Source organism: Anarhichas minor, unplaced genomic scaffold (assembly GCF_050575085.1).
Source record: "Anarhichas minor isolate MPS153535 unplaced genomic scaffold, ASM5057508v1 ptg000014l, whole genome shotgun sequence".
Lineage (NCBI taxonomy): Eukaryota > Metazoa > Chordata > Actinopteri > Perciformes > Anarhichadidae > Anarhichas > Anarhichas minor.
The window spans coordinates 8,485,698-8,507,797 of record NW_027466460.1 but is presented as its reverse complement, the minus strand read 5'-3'; the positions used below and the strand labels follow the sequence as shown (position 1 = coordinate 8,507,797).

Genomic DNA, 22,100 nt, shown 5'->3' with positions numbered 1-22,100 from the left:
TTCAAATGACCACAAAAAAAAAAAAAAGGGCCTTGTAAATGTTTTATGAGTAAGGAAATGTAATGAACACATCTGTTACAGCTCAAGGATGTACACAACATTATATAGTAAGCACAGCTGAATGCCTCAGGTCACAGCAAGTCCAATACATTTTGTTGTGTTATTGTACCACCAATATTAATTTGACTGATGCTAGTAGATATCAGAGGCATTCACATTTTATGTTAAGCATAAATATTACCCAGTTCTGTATGCATCTGCACGGCAGTCAAAACCGCACCTACAATGAGAACAGACACCAAGTATTTGAAAAAACGATTTTAAATCTGATTGAATCTCTTCACACACAAAAAGACGTCATTCAGTGGACGTCCATCAGAAGATGGACTGACAGACAAAAGTCGGCCTTTATTAGAGAAGGCACTTTTTCCTATTTCCGCTTCTAATCAGTTCCTGTTGGATGGCTTACTCTCGGAGGTTCTGACTAGTTTCAGTGGCGTGAGTACATCACTTGTACTTGTAGAATCCTTCTCCTGTCTTTTTGCCGAATTTGCCCTCCGCAACCAACTTGTTCAGCAACTCACTCTGGGCGAAGCAGGGGTTCTCTGGATTCGCTGCAGACCAATCTAAAGATAGGCAGTAGCAAAAACAAGTTAAGCGTTCGACATTTAACACATCAGTTCATTTGAACGAGCTTTGTTTCTCCTTTGCAGCAGTTTTATGTCATCACAGGCCGTCACACTTTTAAATTGAATTCATATCCTGTGGTGGAGGAAGTATCCTTTAATTATGTAAAAGTACTAATACCAAACTGTAAAAATACTCTAAACTCTACCCTGCATACAAATGTTAATTAAGTAAACAGTTGCAAGTATAAATCAGGAAAATGTGTTGAAGGTTATTTTAAGTAAAAGTACTCGATGCGTATAATTGGCCGTGTGACTGTTGTATTGTACAAGTACTGTACTTAAATATATCAGGGTATTTTTACTCCTGGATTAATGGAAAACAGGAGTTGACTGAGGTGGAGCTTATTTTTAAACTACTTTGTATAAGACTGCAACTAATGATTATTTTTATTGTGGATCAATCTGCTGATCATTTCCTCCATTAAGCGATTGGTTTGTAAAAGTTCTGTGTGAAAACAGTGTGAATCATTAAACTAAGCAGCAAATTTGTGAGGCTGGAACTTGAATTAAAACGGTTTTCAAAATAGTTATCAACTAGCTGTACTTGTACATTTTAATGGCAAAAAAAATCTGGAATGGTAAAGTAACTAAAGATGTCGTCCAGTATTTCCTTCTGACATGTTTTGGGGTCGTAGTAGTAAGAGGCGTGAAAAGAAAGGCGTCAAGTAAAGAACAAGTACCTCAAATTTGTACTCAAGTACAGTACCTGAGTAAATGCACTTAGTAACAATCCACCACCACCGGTTATATCATACTTATACTCCCCACATAGTTTTACTCACAATCCATGATGAACTTCATCGTGTCTAGTCCTACATAGTCTGCGAGCTCAAGGGGTCCCATGGGATAACCACAACCAAGTTTCATGGCAATATCAATGTCCTCTTTGGATGCATGACCTGAGGGAGAGAACAGAAAAACAAAACCGTAACCATACAAAGATACGACATCAATCAAAAACTACAAGATTATACTAAAGGATACTGTATTTGAACCTCAATATTTAATGCTGTTTGAAACCCAGCGAAGCTCAGAAAGTGGAGCGAGGATATTTTCACATCCAACTCTGTGATTTGAGGGCTTATTGTGATCAAACCGGAGCAGATTGTTGAAACAGTGGAAAGACTAACCAAGACAGTTTGAGGTTTTTACTTTGTGTTTGTTCATTTTGAATGAAGTGTGTTAAAGTGTGGTAAAAGGAGAGAAACTTGTATTTAAAAGATGTATGGTCGTATTTAAAAGGAGAATGAGTTGACCCTTCTTCTTATTTTCTTCATTGTATCATGGGTAACAATACACAAGCTTTACTATTTCATTATTGACATAACACACAGGTGCACATGCAGGTATACATACCTCTCTCATACATTCGGACGGCCTCTATGATGTAGGGAAGAAGTAGGCGGTTTACAATGAATCCTGGCGTGTCCTGAACAAAGAGACGTCGGAGGCTGCTGAGTGGGCCGTTAAGAGACGACAGCTACGATGACGTCAGACAGAAAATCTTACCTTGCAGGACACGGGAGTTTTTCCCAGTATTTTGCTGAAGTTCAGGAGACAATCCAGAGTCTCTTGGCTTGTTGCTGAGATTCCAATGACCTGTGAAAGATTAACACTTAAGCAAATTTGATTCTAATTAAGTGTTACCAGCAATATACAAGTGTCTCTGACCTGGGATTTGAACAGGCCAACATCCGGTTCCCAAGCTAGATCCCACGGACTGAGCTACTGGCACCCCAGCTGATTGTGGTAGCTTTACATTTACCACACAGACATCAGCGTGAAATAAAAGTAATTTCCTCTAGTTAAGTGTCGGTAAGAAAGTGAATAAGCACATTTTTCAAAATGCAGAGGCGGATGGCCAATAGAGGGAGGTGGTGTTGCGCCTCCATCAGCTGACTAGTAGTTTAAAGTCACCTAAATAAATTAGTTTTAAATATTTGAAACACAAATATTTTTATTTTTAAATTACGTCAAAAGGAGCTATTGAATATGTTAACTGTAAAAAAAAAAAAATGTGTATTCTGATTCCTAACAGGTGCCCTCACAGCCATGTAACGCAAACTAATTCAACAATAGCTTCCTCTTGATCCCGCCTACATCCAAGTTAAAAAGTATTTATGAGTTGCCAATCAAATCCCTCTCCCCGTTTGTATTTCTCACACAATCAATAACTGTAGTTTATCATTAGAGGTTTTAAATAAGGTCTAATATTTTTGATCAATATGAGGGGGACACATTGCAGCAGTTTGAACTCAGACTTAATTCGACTTCTTTTAAGCCCCGTAAGACACAACTACATGTAGCAATTAGCATAATATTAGCCGTTACCAGCCCCGTCTACGACGTGGTGACCGGAGCGGCCAATAGCAAGATGACTTGAAGGCTAAACTGTTGGCTGTTGCTACTTTCTTTTATGGACTATTGTATTGCTGCAACTACGACAAAATCGGTAGGCCTTTAAGCATTAAGCAGAAAAGAAGAATACAACAACCAAATCAAGACTATATTTATATTACTGTATCTTAATGAAAAATGGGACTTAATGTTTAACAACAAACTTAATTCAAGATCTGTTTTGTTCTCTAGCGGATCCTTCTGCTTGTTGAGAAAAGTGAGAAAGATTAAGCGTAACTGAGCTGCTGGATGGATGGCGTTTACTTTTCTGATTGAGTTGTCTCCGAGTAAATTTGAATTAAAATAAAACTCCTCTACAGTGAAAGTCAAAGCTTACTGCAAAAAGGAAGATGACAATATTCTGTGTGAGCAGGAGCCCTCAAGGCCTGCAGCCTCATCCAGGTAAAACATCTTTAACAGCCACTCACTTTCTGCATTTGTGTTTTCAGAGTACACTTTACTGTGCCGGTGTACTCTTAAGAAAATTACTTGTTTGGACATACTGTGTTCATTTCCTTTTAATAACTAATAAAAGGATGCATATCTATGTGTAAATGATCTTCTCTTTCATCCCTCTGAACCCTTTTTAGAAACCCCGTTCTGTAGGAAGATAACTGCGGGGTCATACCTCGACCAGCTTCATCACAGGGACTGGGTTGAAGAAGTGAAGGCCGGCGAATCTATCCAGCCGGTTGGTGGAGCTGGCGATGTCCGTGATCGACAGGGAGGATGTGTTGCTGGCAAAGATGGTGTGTCTAAAAAAAAAAGCGTGCAGAAAAACAGATGCATACATAAAACATAATATAGACAGCAGTTAATAATAAAAAAGTTCAGAACTTTCCATTTCATTCTCCTTCACAAAAGCCACCAAATGTACCGTGCCAACTTCCGTCTCCGATCAAAACTTGGTCTTAGATTTAGAAATGAACATTAACAGTATTGAGCTTCTAATTTAACCGATACAGCTAAAAAAAAAGTGTCACAGAAACAGAACGACGCTCACGCTGGTGCCAGCTTGTCAAGCCCACCGAAGAGATCCTGCTTGATTTTTAGATTTTCCACGATGGCCTCCACCACGAGATCCGAGGCCTGAACTACAGATGCAGCATCTGTCGAGGTTGACACGTTCTGCAGGGCTTTCTGGATGAACTCTTGACCCGCCTGAAACAACATCAATTCATCACATTGCACTCTTACTTTGGTGTTTATTTGTCGGTGTTGGTCTGGGGATCTACCGTCTCACCTCTGGCTTGTCAGCAAACTTCTTCTTGACCACTCTTTTGAGGTTCCCTTCAATTCCTTTGACGGCCTTTTTGAGGACTTCGTCATTTGTGTCCACGAGCGTCACCGAGTGACCAGTTGATGCAGCAATCTTTCAGAAAGAAATTAGGTCAAAATAACTAGAAACCCGGCCTCATTGTCAGTGATGATGTGCGGGCAAAATGAAGATACTGTGTATATTGTGTAGTATACAATATTATGTACTTGAGACACAGCTCAAATTCTCCAGCTTCTATGCTGAGCGACACCATGTGGCCAAATGTGCATCCTGCAGTTCATCGGAGTTGAGTCTGTGTCATTGTGTCACTCCACAAGGTGACAACTGTGTTTTAATGGATGACAACCAAGCTATTTCACAACACAACTTCCTCAAGGGATCAATGTGTGGTTGTACTGTGGAGACAAGACACTCCATTCACTCTCAACGAAATATAATCCAACGACAGGCTTTTATTTTGAAAGAACGATACGATATGTCGCATTTTGCAGGTTGGACAACTTGCACGCGACACAAAGGTGCTTTGTTGAAATAAACTGGTTTGGTTTGGCAAATGTGCGTCTGCGCAACCGCCCCCACCTCCGCTAAAGAGCAGCTGCTCCACTAACTGTAATGAAGCTACTTTGCTAGCTACATGGCTAAACGTTCGGTCGCTTACCTGTGCAATTCCCGCACCCATCTGCCCACTTCCGATGACCGTCACATGTTTAATGACGACATTCCTCACAGCCGAGGACGACAAACCTCTGCAGATCTGGTGAGTGAAGAACGCCATGATGTGTGTGAACGGTGTCAGCCTGCTGCGGGACGATCAGATCAGACCGGGCACGCTGAAGAAGAAGTAGGAGGAAGGTCGGGCGGTCACGTGATCACGTCGCACAACGACCTTTCACACAGATACAGTATAAACACTCCAAAATTAAACATGTACACAAATAGTTACTTAAAAGTGTTGCATGTCAAAAACCCCTGGACGGGAATTCTACACGAATATTCAGAATCTGCAATACACAATGTAAAAATACTTGTAATCTTGTCTGTTAACTTAAAATGTGCCGACTGTCTGTTCAAGGTGAAGCATTCTAATGTAACGCATGAACAGTAATGCATCATATTTTAATTGTTGTATTTTGTCAGCTGGTCTAGACTGTCTCATCTTGCAGTCTCTTCTCCAGCTTTGAGACATATGGATGTTTTTGTTACAATCATAATTCACTTCCCTCCACCTGATTGTAACTCTTCACTAAACACCTCATAAAAAGTGCCAAAAACAACACTAAGCCCTGGGCTGTGCATTTCTTATCAACTCTTTTCTTATTTTTCAAAATGACAATGACAAAATGATCATAATTTGAGATCAGTTTGTTCTTTCAGATTGAAATTATAATATTTAAATTCTATGTTTGTTTCTATAACAAAGTTTCTAGCATTGAGACAACTTTTCCTTTGGATAAAAAGATGCTCTTATGTTTTTCACAGGGCTACAACACATAATCATTATAAAATGTCAACAATTGTACACAAAAACGTTATTGAACACAATATATATTCATGATACTTGGGGTAAGCATTATTAAGATAAACTCTTTATTGACACATTGCCAATAATTCATCACGTCCGTAAGGAAAATATATTTTTAAAGTCTTTCTTATCCTAATGCCCTAATAACACGTGTGCTAATTTCTCAGTGGCATGAATCATAAAACTGATTGTAGACCTTAATTATAACTTGATTATCAAGTATATATATATATATTTATATTTATATATTAAACATTCACTGGTTCTCACTTCCTAAATGAGAGGATTAAAAGCTGCTTTGGATCATAGCATTGTAGAGATGAACAGATGATATGCAGCCATAAAGAAGCTACATTCCAATCAGAACACACTTTTTTTCTCTCCATTATGCACAGATTATATCGTCTCTCTACGAGACCTTTACCCACATTGCGGTTGGTAAAGGTTTTTGATTTGGAGAAAATCTGCTGGAACAGAACATTCCAGCGTTTCATCTCCGAGGGCTCACACACACGGCGTACGGGCAGGGAGCCAGCGTCAGGCCGAATCGTCCGGTCAGCGCAGGAGGAGGCGCTCCCTCTGGCAGTCGGAATTTAAAGGCCTGCAGTAAGCTGGTAACCGTCAGGAACAGCTCCATCTTCGCCAGCTGTTCACCCATGCACACCCTGCGACCTGGAAGATACATTATTAGCGCATTGGGGCACGGACAATTAAGACGCATTGATAGATCGGCGATACGGCCGATACGAGTAAGGAACGGCATACCGATCCCGAATGGGATGAAGCACTCCTTCCTGAGCAACTTTCCGTCCTCGTCTAAGAAGCGTGCTGGGTTGAAAGTGTCTGGCTCGTCCCATACTGTGGGATCTCTATGGACAGACCACAGGTTGGGCACAATAACCGTTCCTTTCGGAATAGTGTAGCCTCTGAACTCTGGACGGGAAAAAATTACGACAAATCAACAAAATTCAGCTCAGTAGATCTTTATCATCCCTGAGATACAATCATTATCTGAGACTCTGAAACCTGAAAAGTTGATCATTGACATAAATACTTCACCTGTTGTCTCGGAGGCCATGTGAGGAATAGCCAGAGGAACCGCAACAGTCAGTCTCTGCACCTCCATGATGGTGGCTTCAGTAAAAGGCAAACTTCCCTTGTCAGTCAAAGACAGGGTGCGCCGTGTGCCCACCACTCCATCGATCTCTGCCTGGACCTTGTCTGAAATCAAATATGAGGGAAAAACATTACGCACGTCATTGTTGGATGATTAATGAAGTCCTCATCTCGGCAAACGAGTAAGAAATAAGTGTGGCTTTGGGCCAGTTCAAATCATTTCAAAGTGCTAGAAAGCGGTCGTCAGACGGACGCTTTGATGCGCTGATGGATGTCGTTGTGCAAGAGTTGGAGAAGTGGTTAAATGCATAATCAACATTCTGTTGTCCTTAAACCAGGAAGTGTTCCGAGCCGTGGGTTTCCCCAGCAGATGTCCAAATCTGTGATTTGTATCCTCCTAAAAACACTTCACATTCAGTTCTGCAACATAAAACATTTGTCTGAAAAGGACTGTTGCTACTTGTACCTTGGATATCAGGGTGTAGCACCATGTAGAGCATGATCCACAACACTGAATTCGCGGTGGTGTCGGTGCCAGCGATGAAGAGATCTCCTATTATATAAAAGAGATAATCTTCTGTGAAGCTGCTGTTCTCCTCTCCAGCAGCTCGCTGGGCCAACATCTCCATCAAGTACATGTCTACGAGATCCCTCGGGTGGGCAGGATCTAATGTTTCCCGATGCTTTGCGATGATCCCCTTCAGGAACGCCGTGATGTCTCCCTCCACCTGACGCAGCTCCTTGAACACCCCAAAGGGCAAGTAGTACAGCAGTGGGACGACGTTGATGAGGACCGCGGGGCTGCTCACGCAGATCTCCAGCCCACGATCCATCAGGTCCAGCAGCTTGCGGAACTCGCGGTCCTCGTGGTGGAAACGCTGTCCCAGGATCAGCGAGCAGATGACGTTTGACACGGCGTTGCTGACCAGCGGGGCCAGGTCCACGCCGCTGGAGCCCGACCTCTCACTCAGCTGCAGCAGCTCCGATTTGACGGTCGCCAGGCCTTGCTGGATGCAAGGCTCCAAGCTCAATTTCCCCAGGCCAAAGTTTCGGAGTGTGCTGTGGCAAAACCTGCGCTGCTTTCTCCACACTGGCCCGTAAGGTGCAAAGACTATCCCTGAAGTTCAGAAAAGGGGGGGGATGATACATTTTGTCAGTTTCATTAAACTGTAACATACCCATAAATACCCAGTTACAATTGTCAGCAGGCTACTTCTACTACCACTAATAAACTAGTATCACTACTGTCAATACAACTATTATTCTCATTACACTCCCATTACTCCAGCTAGGTGTATCTCATACATTAGAAACTGAGTTGTTGATGTTTACTTAACATGGAGATAAGGCTGAGGATCAGTTGCTTACCTTTGCGTTTGGTCATGATGGTGACAGAAGGGATATCCGGTCTGTCGGAGAACACCTCGGGATGGTTTGAAAGTGCATCCTTGACCACCTCGTAGCCATTCAGCACCACCATCAGCTGACTCCCTACAAAGATGCTGTAGATGTTACCATACACCTGAGCTTGTTCCGTTAAAACAATCATGGCGCTCTTGTCGGCGCTGTCTGATTTATGCCCAAACCTCCTCCGGATGAAAGAGGGGACGAGGAAGAAGCCGAAGTTGCCGACTACCGGCCACGGCTTCGGACCTGGTGGGATATTTGCGAGGTCCCGTCCTTTGTGATGTGCATAAACCAAACACAACACGAGCAGGAACACTAGCCAAGCTGCCATGTCGACTTGTGACAGCGCAGCGCCGCTCAGACGCTCCAGCCATGACAGAGAAGCCATGGCGTCAAAGTGAAATGCAGCGGACTGACAACACTATCCCATCTTTAGGAGTATCCTCAAAGTCCGCGTTAAAACAACAACATGCCAACTAGGTTAGGTGAAAGTAGTATTTAAAAGCGTCGCTCGTGCGCTTCCTGTGATGTTGTGAAACAGCGAGAAATGTCGGACCGTTATTGGCTTCTTATTGGCTGACAGCGCTGTGACCTGTTGTGATTGGTGCACTTCCACAGTGACGACAACAGATGTATCAGCCAATGATAGGCAACGCAGGTTTATTTACACAGACACAGGTTAGATAAATAAAAGTGAATGCAATTTATTTATATTAAAGAAGATCAAAAAGATTCCGGTAGGAAAAATATAAATAAAATGGTTAAATATCAAAATATAAGTGCAAATCAAACTTTAGAGTGCAGTTTCAGTTGCAATGCAAAACATTCTATTTAGACAATTATAATGAAAGGATTAACTAACTATATATATAAATATATAATATCTTTGTTTCATGTGTTGACAGTTTTGGACATGATTCATTTCTATCTCTGCCTATGAAAATAGAAAAATAGATCAAATTAAATCAGTCATGCCTGTTTCTCTTGGCTTTCAATCACCACCAGATCTGCCTTCATTTGTTTGCAGTGATCGCGGCTTACCTCCCAATTCCTCCATTGGGAGTAATATTCAGATGTTGAAAACATGTAACAGTTTGACTGGAACAGCACCCAGCCATCCAGGCAAGCTTTACACACTGTTCAACAAGAACGAGACAACTAAATCATAATCGTTTTCTATTACAGATAACATTTTTATATATATTGTATATATATATATATATACATTCTGCAGGTGGCCTCGGTAACATAAACTTATTTTCAGTTGATAATAAAAACATATGAATGGCCACACACTGACCCTATAATGTGTATGTTGCATTTTACTGCTGTAGATGTTTGAATGTGTGCTAATAACTCCTATACTGTTGGGCAGTTTAATCTACAGCAATGCATCATATTCCATCAAAATCATCATATGTTTGTAGCGGCGCTGTCCTGTGAGAAGCATGTATCTCTAAAAAGTCAACTTTTCATGAACTCATAAAAACAGCCCTGTTTTCAGCTTTGTGATGATCATTTTTCCAGTTGATCCAAGAGGCTTTTTGGATAGTTTATTTAGTTTAAGAAGTGGTAGAATTTCCTCTATTCATAAAAGAGGATGCTTCAATTAATCACAAACATTTTAATTCAAAACCACCAAATTTGGAGATAATTGGTTTTCACTAGACAGGAAGCGTATGTAAAATTGTAATCTGAAATGTAACTAAAGCTGTCGGACAAATGTAGAGTGAGTGATATTGTAAAGTTACAATATTTGCCTCGTAAAGGCTCAAGTCAAGTATAAATACTTTGACTTTGTATAAAGTACAGTACTTGAGTAAATGTACTTCCATTGCTGACAAAAAGTACACCATGTTTTCACCTTTCTGTGGGCAGTGTGTATTCACTGGGAAGTTGTCATATTCCAGGATGACTCCGACGGTCCAGTTGAGCCCGTCTCTCTCTCTGGTCAGCTCTTCTGTCTGTCTCTCTAAGTTGGTCTTTTCTGTCCACAGCTGCAGATTCTGTGCTGTTAAGTTGATGTTTTCTCTGTGCTGCTCTGACATGACTGTGCTGACTGCAGTTGGGGGAAGAAACCGTTACTGTTGCACTTACTTTTAATATCAAACTGCCTTGAAAGTCCTGGACAACAGGTAGACGGACAAGAGTCAATTCTATAACTGACTGGTAGCCATGTGCAGAGACCTGAGAATCTGTGTAATGTGTTCAGCTTTCTTAATCTTTGTGAGAACTGCTAAAGCTGCTTTAATGCTTTCTCGGACAGACCTGAGAAAAGACCATTACAGTCTCACCTATTTGACACAAAAGCATGAATTAGTTTTTCTAAATCTGGTTTACACATGTATCCTCACAGTCCTGCTGTATTTTAAATCTGATAATAGACAGACTTTGTTATTGACTTGATATATGTTTAAAATGAGATATGAATCAATAACACCGAGATTACTGACTTGGTTTTTTGACAAAAGAAAGGGAGTCAAGATAAGCCTCCACTTTAATCCGTTCTTCTTTATAGCACCAAAGACAGTGATCCTAGTTTGGTCTTTATTTGATACAAGATGATTCTGGTTAATCCAGCCATTTATTTGTCTATTGGAGTATAGTCAGTCGGTGAAAGCTGAGTATCATCTGCAATGTATGATTTGTATGATTCTGCCGATAGCTTTAAAAAGCAGAGGTCCAAGGAAGGAGCCATTAGTAATTCCACATGTCATCCTAGTTAGCAGAGTCTGTGTTTAAATCAAAATAATTCATAACTTTACCAGTTTGTTGATGTTGTCTGAGAAAAATGATTGTTTAGCACATGGATGAAACTCTTTGGTAGATGTCATGATGAATCTAGAGTTAGTTTTTCAGCTTTTCGGCACTCTCTTTTCTGGATTTAGACAGCTGCAGCATTTCTCCGTGGCGCTTTTTGTGTGCCAGGAATATTTGAACCCTGTATGGTGCAACAACATACATGGCATTCAGGATCCATGAGTTTGAGGACTGAGCTGGGAACAAATAGATGGTTTCCACAAACATTGCATTCGAATTCTCAGGGATATATTGTTTTCTGAAAGTTTCTGATCTAACGTGGATGTCAGGGATAATGTACATGGAAGAGGAGATGATCAAGCCATGCGACATGTAAAGCCATGATAAACGACATGACATAAAGCCTACAAAATAAGTGACATGGTATGAAAGGAGTTATTTAACAAAATTATCTCTTGTGACTTGATGAATCTTCCAAGGTTGAAGAGATCCATTAAATATATATTGAAGTTGTCTAAAACATGCAGTTGCAGTATACAGCATAATGATGACTTCATTCATAAAATCAAAAAACACACTGAAGCCTTAGTATAGTTCAACTTTAACACATTACAATGTTTAGACTACAGCTGTGGATATACACACTTAAGGCTACTAAAATGAATAATAATAATAATAATAATAATAAAATGAAAAAACTAAAATATATCAAGACTCGTGGCAGTTGTGGTACACCTACTGACCTTTAACACACTAAGGCACCTTGTGACTTGAGGACATTGTTATCATATTGAGGTAAACCCCGTCAACACACGCAGTATGAAAGAGTTACAGTAGCATATCCAAAATCAAGTCTTGCAAACCTGTAACAAACCTGCGAGTCTGTTGCAACAAATTGTTCGTAGAAGCTGAGTGACAAAAACAATGAGGACTTTGCAGGAGTTTATCTCATAAATAAATTACATCTACAAAGAACACACATAGACGAGATGATTATCCTTCATTTTTGCAGAGATATTTCTGTCATAGCTATGCATTTGGTATCACTATGTGGCGGTCCATGGACAGGGGGGCATCGGGGTCATATCACTCCTCCCGTGTGCTCTGTACTATGGAGTACTTCTTGCAGGGGTTCTTAAGGCAGGCTGGAGGCCAGGTGATGGGCCAACTGTAAGAGCACGGCACCGAGGTTTGGACGTTCCTCTCCATCAAGTTGAACAGTGGGTTCCACCAGGTGTTAGTGAGGTAGTTGTTCGGCGAGCATTTCAGAGTCTGTCAAGAAAAAAAAAAGTTATCCTTTAGAACAGGCATGTCCAAAGTCCGGCCCGCGGGCCAATCACGGCCCGAGGTCAGATTTTATATGGCCCGCACCTTCTGTCTTAAAATGCATTATTTATGGCCCGCCAGCACAGTCAAAACGGAATGAATAAATCATACAAATTCAACATGCAATTCCTCTTTTCACCTCATGGTGGCAGCACCACTCTGTAACTGTCTGGCTGTTTGAAATTGGCTCTGACCCTTGAACTGTCATGTTACGGCAAGTGAAAAAAGGAAAATCGATAATGAGGGCCGCCGCTTCCAGGAGAGGTGGAGATCGCAATATTTTTTTTCACCGAAAACCGAAACAACTGTGTCTGCTAATTAGTCATGAGACTGTTGCCTTGTTTAAGGAATATAATGTAAAGAGACACTACGAGACCAAACATGCTAATGCTACAACAAGCTATCAGAGAGCGACCGAGCTAGAAAAGTGAAGCAACTCCAAGATAACTTGGCCTCACAGCAGCGGTCCTTTTCACATGAAAACATCATCAAAGTAAGCTACCAAGTGGCCATGGTAGTTGCTAAACATGACAAACATGACAAAGTTTATCAAAGAAAATAGCAGAAAACATTTGCCCCGAGAAGAAGACAGTTTGCTAATGTTTGCCTGGCTCGTAACACTGAAGAGCCATCATCAGATACTAAGAGACAACTTGATTTGTTTCGTTAGCCTGTTTCATGTGTGTTGAACTTAAATGTGAGACAACTTTTCATTACCCTCACTAAGTCATATTTAAGATTGTCTTGAGGTGAGAATATTGATCGGTTTCTATGTAATTAGCTTTTAGATGGCTTGTTCTTTGTGTTATCTGACTTTCAAGATGTGAAAGAAAGGCAGAATAGTTGTTGAGATGTGTTCACACATGAATGCTTACATTTGGTTACATTGCTATTTGCTGTCATTGAAAATAAAATGATTAAATAACAATGTATGTATAGGCTACTTGTATTGTTTAAAATAATGTCAGCAGGGACTGTTGACCCTTGGGCATTTTCACATTATCAAATCTGGCCCTCTTTGAAAGAAGTTTGGACACCCCTGTGGTAAAATAACAATGTCGGGAAGTAAAGTGACATTTTTTTATCAACCTGACAAAATTACGTTCTTGTGGGAAGAAAAGAAAAGAAAAGGCAACAATGTAGCTTCTTTACATTCTAATAGAATGTAAAGAAGCTACAGTGTATAGAATGATTCTATTGAAGTTATTCCTTTTTTAAATGTTTTAGACGAGTCACTAATCACTTTAAAAGAGTGATTATAGCTGATTTAACTTACAGACATGAGATTGATCTTCTCATGTCACTCTCTTTATACAATGATATAAATTCATCCCCGTTTTATCTACAAGGCTACTTGTATTGTTTAAAATAATGTCAGCAGGGACTGTTGGCCCTTGGGCATGTTCACATTATCAAATCTGGCCCTCTTTGAAAAAAGTTTGGACACCCCTGCTTTAGAATAACGTCAGTAATAACAGGAAAACATTTTGTTTACATAACCTCCATACAAGAGATGTAGCTTAAAGTGCTGCTGATGAACAGACCAAACACTTTTTTTTGGTCCTAATGTGACTTGTTTAAATTATTTAAAAGTTGCTTTTGGTGCGATTGCATGTCTCATGGCCATGTTGCAAGAATGAAGCATTTGGACCTTTTATTTTTATGGTTGTCTAAGTGGCCTAGGAGAGTAAAAGTTACACCAAGAACATCTCATCTTTTTTTACCAATATCAAAGAATAGGTTCACATATTCTTTTAGTATGTCTTAAAACAATACTATACCTGTGTGTGTATGTCATTTGTATGTAATTGTCTATCTGGACCCTGAGTCTGAAATAAAGTTTATCGATCTATCAATCTGATACTCGCATGCCAATGTACAATAGAGACGGGTGACAAAATTAGTCTAAAGTTTATCCAAAATGAATATGAAGCTTCAGTGCTTAAGTGCCTCTTGCCATTTGTTCATTACTTTATCCATCAGTTACGTGATTAGGATTTTCATTACAATGCTGCTCTCTCTGCCTATTTCTGTCTTTTTCTTTGTATTCTTTTGTTTTTTCTAATGCTAACCTACTACTGTAGAAACCAGTTCATCTATATGTTGCAACTGCAAATTACGTTAAATCCATATTCATTTACACCATACATAGATGCATGAAAACTAAAATAATCTGAATAGAGAAACTGAAAAACGAAATAATATTTTCAATGAGGTCAGCAGCCACTTTGTGATTTATGTGTGTTAACCATATGATTTAAATATCCCTTGAAAAAAGGATTTTGCTTGGTACCACCCCATCAACTGTCTATTCTTTGGCCAGTAGAGGGGGTAAGTCACCGTGTTCAGAATACTGACTGACTGAAATGATATCCAGTTCTGACACACGGGTTAAAAATATACTTGTACTTACTCTAAATATATAATTACATGTAATAGATAGACCATTTCATCAAAACAAAAACTGTAATACTTTACTGTGCTGACATGGAACTCTTAGCTGGTACACTTGAGGTAAACTCTGTGAACCAGATACAGCCATTTGTCACCAGACTGACAGTAAAGTCCTCCATTCATAATGATTCATGTGTAACAAGGTTCAATGAGAGGAGAACCATCAGCTCTGAAAGCTCTCTTTTTTCCCCTCTCTTACACTCCCAACACACGCACACAAGCAGCCACCCAGTGTAAAGCTCTGTGTTCAGACCTGTAAGTTGGCCATGGTGTGGTACCACCAGAACAGGCGGGAGGTGATGAAATAGGCCACGACCACATCCACACTGTAGTGCTCATGTGCCACCAAGATGCACACCACACCCACGGCGCTCAGCAGCCAGCATATCAGATGGTACCACCAAAACGACCGTGGCGAGTCTTTAGAGAGAGGGAAGGAAAGACAAGAGTGTTGGGACATATTTATGACAACATGGATTTGTGGTCTGATCTTCCATATTTGAACTGTTTAAAGGCAGTCAAGCATTTCAGTGCAATGTGGCAACACACAGACAAGCAGCGCTACAGCAAGGAACATGGTTATAAGGAGAATTTAGAACAACCTCTGCTTGTAATATCTCATCCTCACAGCACATTTGTGCATTTGTGCACATTATCCACATAACATATCTTGAGATATCTGTTGTCAAACTTTGAATATTTGAGTGTTTAAAGTGGACATATGAACATTTACAGGTTCATACTAAAAAACGTTTACATGCTTTAATCTTTTTAAAAAACTCATTATTTTTCTCATACTGTCTGTCTGAATATACCTCTACCACCCTCTGTCTGAAACTCTTCGTTTCAGCGCATTTCAACGACTTCCGATCTAAATGCGTCCCAGTGCATCTGCAGTATAAAGTAACCAACTGTTAATTAACAATTAGAGAATCCTCCTGAAAAACGAATTTAAGACATTTCAAGGATCTGTGGGAACCCTGTTAAAAGAGACAGAAGGAGTAGTTGAGTAGTACCGCATGCTCGCAGAGCACAAATCAACTGAATGGAAATGGCTGCTAGTTGCAGTAAGTTTCAGAACACAAACACTGCATTATACACTACATGGAGTTAAAAATTAGGTAATTCACGTCACGTCATGGCTGCTGTGGACGTCAGGCGTGTTTATGTTGGCAAACTCGGTTTCCAACTTGGAACTCTGACTTGAATGGCCGTTCCTTTGCCGTGTCACGTTTCGCAGGACCTTTTTTTTTGAGTACGATGGATTGCAGCATAAACTGGGAACACAGCTGGAATGTTTAAGTTTAAAACTGAGAAATGGTTTATATATTTCTAAACTTATGATAACCCAATCGTATACAAATCCGGATGGCTCGATTAAAGGCACAGTTTCTGAATACTGTGTGTATAACTCCATGGATTAAGCATTTTGATACTTTTACAGTAATTATATAGCCCTTAGACCTGCTTTATAATAAAAAGACATGGAAATCTCACGTTCTACAACATAGACAGAGAAGCAATAACAGTGGCAACACATGCAGCTATTTCATCCTAATTGTTCATAGATAGTCAACGTGTGGCTGTATGATGAAATACTGTGGGCTACATGGGATGAGAATGGAAACAGACAATGTAATTTATATATTATTCATGGGAAATTCTCATAAATTATTTAAAACAAAGCAAACAAATAAGTGATGCTTTGAGTACTCACATTCCTTGATGAATAGGTAGGTGAGGGTGAGCATCACAGTGTGTCCACTGTAGAGGAAGTCTCCACACAAGAGGTGGGAGTTTGTAATGGACAGACCTCCACCGGAAATCAGCCGCAGAATTCGCTGGATTTTTGCCTGTGAGTCTCCGTGAAGCTGATCGAGAACAGGAAGTAAACAAAGAGAAGCAGAAAAACACTGGATCAGCAGAAACATTGCAAGATTGCAACTAATAATTATTTTCATTATCGATTAATCAGCCACGAAACTTTTTTTTAGAGTTAATAATAATAAACTAATACAAAATTTCAGAAAAAAAGAGAAAAATATCCATCACAACTTTCCAGAGCACAACACATTATAATTGCTTGTCTTTTCTGATCCAACACTTCAAAAGTATAAAAAAAAAAAAAAAAAAAAGATTGCATTTTTGCTTGATAAAATACATCATGGCAATTACAGCACCTTAACAAGAAATAGTCTGACGGAAAACCACCTGTCAAACCGCACCGGGACGCGCTGTTTCCAAACTGTACGCTCTGCTAAGCTATCCAGCTGCTGGCTGTAGCTCTATATTAACCGTATAGACATGACAGTGCTATCAATCTTCCCATCTAACTCTTAGCAAGAAAGCGAATACGTGTATTTCCCAAATTGAAATTTGTTTCAACTCTAATCAACATAATTGGAATTGACAGGGATGAGAAACATGGAGTCGGCATGAAGAGTAATTAAAGAAAGTAAAACAAAGTATAGTATTGTAACAGTATCACCAACTACACATGATCGAATCTTGTGCTTCTGCTGCTGGAATTACTGTGGATAACTGTGGATAACTCACTTCTCACAAGTAGCTGAAGGCTTTCCTACGCTGTCCAAAACATTTCAAATTCTCGAGAACAAAACAACTCCTGAACCGTCGAACCTCTGATCCTTTTGTACAACACAAACCATCAAACAACAGCTCGGAGCAGATGTTTTTGATGAAACACTGATGCACCTCCAGTATTGTTGATGACCTGAGGCGGTAAAAAGTCAAAATGGCTTTTTTATAGCTGCCTCTCTTGTGTTGCTGTGCAAAATGAGTCCCAGAGGGTGCACGAGAGTAGCACGGTTGAGCAACGACAGCTGATGCCCGCTCTGATGTTTACATGCTTCTCACCTTGGGAGCACAAGTCATATGCATGCCAGGCACAGGCAGGGTGGTGATGTACATGGTGACACAGCGGTACAAGTACAGGGTGCCAATGAGGAAGAAGAACCGCCTGCTTGCTATTGATCTGCAAATAGAGATTATAAGAGCCACAACGGAGTGAGTGCAGATATATTGCGTATTTTTATGTCAAACATCTACTTAAATCTACTAAATTCTGGAGACTATCTTGTGCAGTGTGATGATGACTCCGAGGGCTCCTGCTCAGCAAGTCAAATTGATTGTTATTAACCAGACCACATATTGACAATGGAAATCCTCCAGCTGTTACAGTGTTAAATATGTCATTGGTCATTTTGCTGGCATTGCTCTATGCCCACTTACTTACTGACTTACTGTCAGATTTTTGTTTCTATATCTTTACAGCCAAATGGACTAAATGTGGAAGACATTGATGTCAAATTAAACATTTTCAGCAACAGCTAAACTTCAGTGGTCTGGTTATGGTGCCGGCTAAAGAGCAAAGACTACTTTCTAAACTATTCATGTTGAACATACAGGGAAACCCCCAATGCAGAAAAGACAAATGCATTTCCTGAGTAACGGGAAGAGACGTAAAGAGCACTGATACGTTACAACACCTAACCACAAAACAGTTAACTATTTCTTTGGGCAAATAATCACTGTAGTCTACTGTGTATAACCTTTCCTGCAGCCATACATTAAAAGACAAACCTGGTGTTATTCTGTATTTTATTATATTTTTTAAACAATCATGAGTTTTTAATAGTTTTTGGACAACAATGAAGGACTATGGCACGTAGAACAATAAGCTATAAGACTGTTGCTGACCAGACAATACTTATTATTAGGATCAGTTCATTGTTTGTTTTGGTCTTTGGTCCCCAGACCTACACCTTGTACAATACATAGCACCAAAGGTTCCTACCTGTATCTGAAGAAGAACAACTGGATCATCCAAATGACCAGCAGCACCATGCCGTTGACCTCTGTCACCGTAAATGCCCATTTGACCCTGTCAATATAGTCAAAAAACTTATCAGGAAGAGGCGGGCTGCTTTCTTTCGGCGGCACCCTCTCGTGGACAATGGTGATGACGACTGTCGTCAGGACCAAGTTAAAGCCAGCATAAAAGAAGGCCAGCGCTGTCTTCCACCACTCCATGGGCAGACGATTGACCTTGGACTCTGGCACGGAAATCTTGACATAGTCATTATGCCTCCCTATGCCTTTCCGAAAGCCCCTCTTTGTATCCTCTCCACCAGGCGTGTGGACAGGACAGTTTTTACCATTGCTGGGCGCGGCACCATCCTCCATTCCTGGGTTCAGATTATCAGCGGCTCTCGCATCCACAAGCTCCTGTGACGCCATGGGTGCCTGCACTGTCCATCCACAGGCACCGCTCCACTGGGTTGAGGCTTATTAGCTGCAATGAGAGAAAACGAACGGTTTAAAAACTGACAAACTCTTAGGTTTGGAAAGCACAAGCACGCTCTTGTCATTTGAACAAGATAGAAGGTAAGCAGGTACTCCTTGTTGCAATGATGTCAAATCAAACTGATGAGAAACAGGGAGGAGATGAACTCTGGTTTACTTTTGTTTCCCTCTTCCTTATCCTAGGGATTAGCAAAGCTTTTATTGATGCACAGTTCTTGATTCCACGGGCTGAAATGTCCATTTTAGACTGGAAAAATATTTTGGAGTTTATAGCAGCCAACTATACCAATGTGGTTGTATGAGTTAACATTGTGTGTTACATTTTCCTTCCCCTGGACATTCACCAGAACCACTGTGACAGTTTTCTGTTAGGAGGTTCAGTCAGACTTTTATTTTGGGCCTTTCCAAGTCTTTCCGCCACACTGCTTTCATTTTCAGACTTTATCCTCAACAAGCAGCTGCCATCGTCACTTCAGCAGTTTTCATGGTCAACCATCGTCAGTTGCATGCTCATTATAAATGTGTTAAGCTATATGAATGCTAAACTAACTAAAACTGAATTAAACTAAACTTGTTGACATTAAAAGTGTATTATTGACCTTAGAAACAGTAGTTTACAAAACAATCTCACCATCACCATGTTCAATTTGGCTGTTCTGGAGCTTTTGATCGTATTGCGCCATGTGTCTATTTTTTTATGCACATCTCAAGGACTACTTGCCCAGGGTGGCTTAAAAGTCCATGACAACAAGGCAAACTCCATCTGCTGAGGAAGCCCGTGTGATTCGATTCAAAGCTCCAGCTACTGAATGGACCTAGTGGTGAGGCTGTTGTGTCCACAATAATAATGGTGGATTGTTGGGAGCCAGAGTTAAATGTATTTTAATGACACTCAGAAGACAAAGTTGGAGACGTGCTACTGCAATGTTTGTTGTTGAGCTCTTCTCAGTTAATGACCTGAGAGAGCACTACAGCAATGACCATTTTCCTTCTTTCGTGTCTAAAAGCCTTCTAGTCCCTTTAACAGCTCCGTTAATGGATTTGAGGATTATGCTATCAGCCCTGAAATGCCTCACAATAAATGTCATCTGGGATACATACAGAATGGTATGTTTACCTGGAGGCAAACCTGGCACTGGGAAAAAAGAGGGGATAAATACAGTGAGAGAGCTGCTGAAAGTATCAGTTTCCTAAGAATCAATTTTTGGGAAAATATTATTACAGCGGAGAAAGGATTATTGTAGGATGCCCTCTGACTAACCCACCGCAGATTCAACCTCTGTTGTGCAACTGATGGCTGGCTACAGAACATGAAGTCTGACAGACTTTGAGGGAATTAAAGGGGTCATAAAGTATATAAATGAGACTAAGACGGCAAATAAGATCAACAAGAGCAGACAAACAATATGAGCCAATTACAAAGACATGTCCCTTCTGTTATTAGTGAGATTATGTTGCTCTGTGGTTGATTATACTGTAAGTTGTGAACCTATACGTCAAGAACATTTATGTTTTCATGTAGTCACTTTGTTTCTGATGTACCAAAGTGTGTCCAATTGTTTTTTGGAATATACCTTTTTTTTTTTTTTACTTCTCTAAATAACCAGCTCAGTTAAAAAATAATTTCAAGATGTCTGTTCTCAAGATAAACATCAGAGAGACCGACTGTGGTGACAGTGTCATCTAGAAACAAATCCTGCTGCGGCTCCATAGACTGTGATTAATGAGACACTGTGACAGCGCATGACATCAGCGACTCACAGTGGTGTTGATGCTGGGTGTAGTGAGGGGTGCAACACGCGGCAGTAGTGAGGGTGGCAGTAGCTCAGTCTGTGGGGGGCTTGGCTTGGAAACCGGATGGTTGACCAAGTCCCTGCAACAGACCAGTTCGCCTCCTCACAGGTAGGGTACCCTTGAACAAGGCACAAAACCCGCAAACTGCTTCCTGGGCATTGTACAGTGTTAAGAAAGCGTTAAGAAAAGAAAACGACGTGATTAAATATGAACAGTCCCAACTCAAGATTGCATTATGTTGAAAGCTCCAGAAAAAGCTAGTAAGCAGACTTTTGAGTTGGGATGCTTTTGTCGAAATACTCTTTTCAAAGTCTTTCAAAGGTTAAGGTTACAAAAATATTGTGGTCATAGTTAACAATAGAAGTGGAGATATAAAGCAGTTATTATTCACACAGCTACATGAGGTCACTTGTAAGGAAAACAAAAGGATATTTTAAGTTGTTTTGAGTATTTCATTCATTTCAAAATGTCATATTTTGACTGGAGAGGGTAGTTTCTCACAGTCTGTATGTTCTGATTTTTATCTTATAGGGCATAGTTGTTGTAATTATTGACTTTACTGTCTAAAATTGTTGGAGAGGCACAATACTTTGTGTGTTTTTCTTTTGAACAACCTGCAATAGTTTATGTTGTCATGTATTGTCATACTCTGTGACAGATCAGTGTGGTAGTCAATATTTGTATTTTCCAGTGTTCACTGTGAGACTGCACTACTGTACATGGGAGATCAGTGTCTCTATTAGACCAGTTTTCCACCAGTCCTCTCCTCCCCAGTGTACAGTACACTGTGTTTTCCCACCAGCCGGAGCACCCAGCACTCTAAAGGGATGGGTGGTGATGGAAAACTGGCAGAAAAACCTATTCCACGTGGTCACAGGCCGTAATGGATAACTTGGCTGCTTCCACTCGCACAAGCTATTTCAAGAAAAGCCACCCAGTTGCCTTGAAGACTGTATTTTACTCCAGGGGAAGCAAGGCTTTGACTCCATTTCGGGACCTTCATAATAACATGCTACTATTGCTGTCCACT

The 22,100-nt window shown here is 40.4% G+C and overlaps 3 protein-coding genes across 3 annotated transcripts; all 3 read right to left on the bottom strand.

Moving 5' to 3' along the window:
- Positions 1 to 28: 28 nt before the first annotated feature.
- Positions 29 to 5,158, bottom strand: hadh (hydroxyacyl-CoA dehydrogenase). Its single transcript, XM_076091338.1, has 8 exons — positions 5,024 to 5,158; positions 4,330 to 4,458; positions 4,090 to 4,247; positions 3,715 to 3,841; positions 2,199 to 2,288; positions 2,046 to 2,118; positions 1,472 to 1,588; positions 29 to 626 (listed from the first exon to the last, which is right to left on the bottom strand). The coding sequence occupies exons 1-8, from the start codon at positions 5,138 to 5,140 to the stop codon at positions 508 to 510; spliced, it is 930 nt and encodes a 309-aa protein (XP_075947453.1). The 5' UTR covers positions 5,141 to 5,158; the 3' UTR covers positions 29 to 507.
- A 309-nt stretch (positions 5,159 to 5,467) lies between these two features.
- cyp2u1 (cytochrome P450, family 2, subfamily U, polypeptide 1) lies at positions 5,468 to 8,959 on the bottom strand. Its single transcript, XM_076091336.1, has 5 exons — positions 8,372 to 8,959; positions 7,470 to 8,120; positions 6,947 to 7,108; positions 6,653 to 6,820; positions 5,468 to 6,559 (listed from the first exon to the last, which is right to left on the bottom strand). Exons 1-5 carry the CDS (start codon positions 8,796 to 8,798, stop codon positions 6,378 to 6,380), a joined length of 1,590 nt encoding a protein of 529 aa, XP_075947451.1. The 5' UTR covers positions 8,799 to 8,959; the 3' UTR covers positions 5,468 to 6,377.
- A 2,795-nt stretch (positions 8,960 to 11,754) lies between these two features.
- Positions 11,755 to 19,959, bottom strand: sgms2a (sphingomyelin synthase 2a). Its single transcript, XM_076091996.1, has 6 exons — positions 19,908 to 19,959; positions 18,768 to 19,257; positions 17,828 to 17,945; positions 16,668 to 16,821; positions 15,204 to 15,370; positions 11,755 to 12,442 (listed from the first exon to the last, which is right to left on the bottom strand). The coding sequence occupies exons 1-6, from the start codon at positions 19,957 to 19,959 to the stop codon at positions 12,257 to 12,259; spliced, it is 1,167 nt and encodes a 388-aa protein (XP_075948111.1). The 3' UTR covers positions 11,755 to 12,256.
- Positions 19,960 to 22,100: the final 2,141 nt, after the last annotated feature.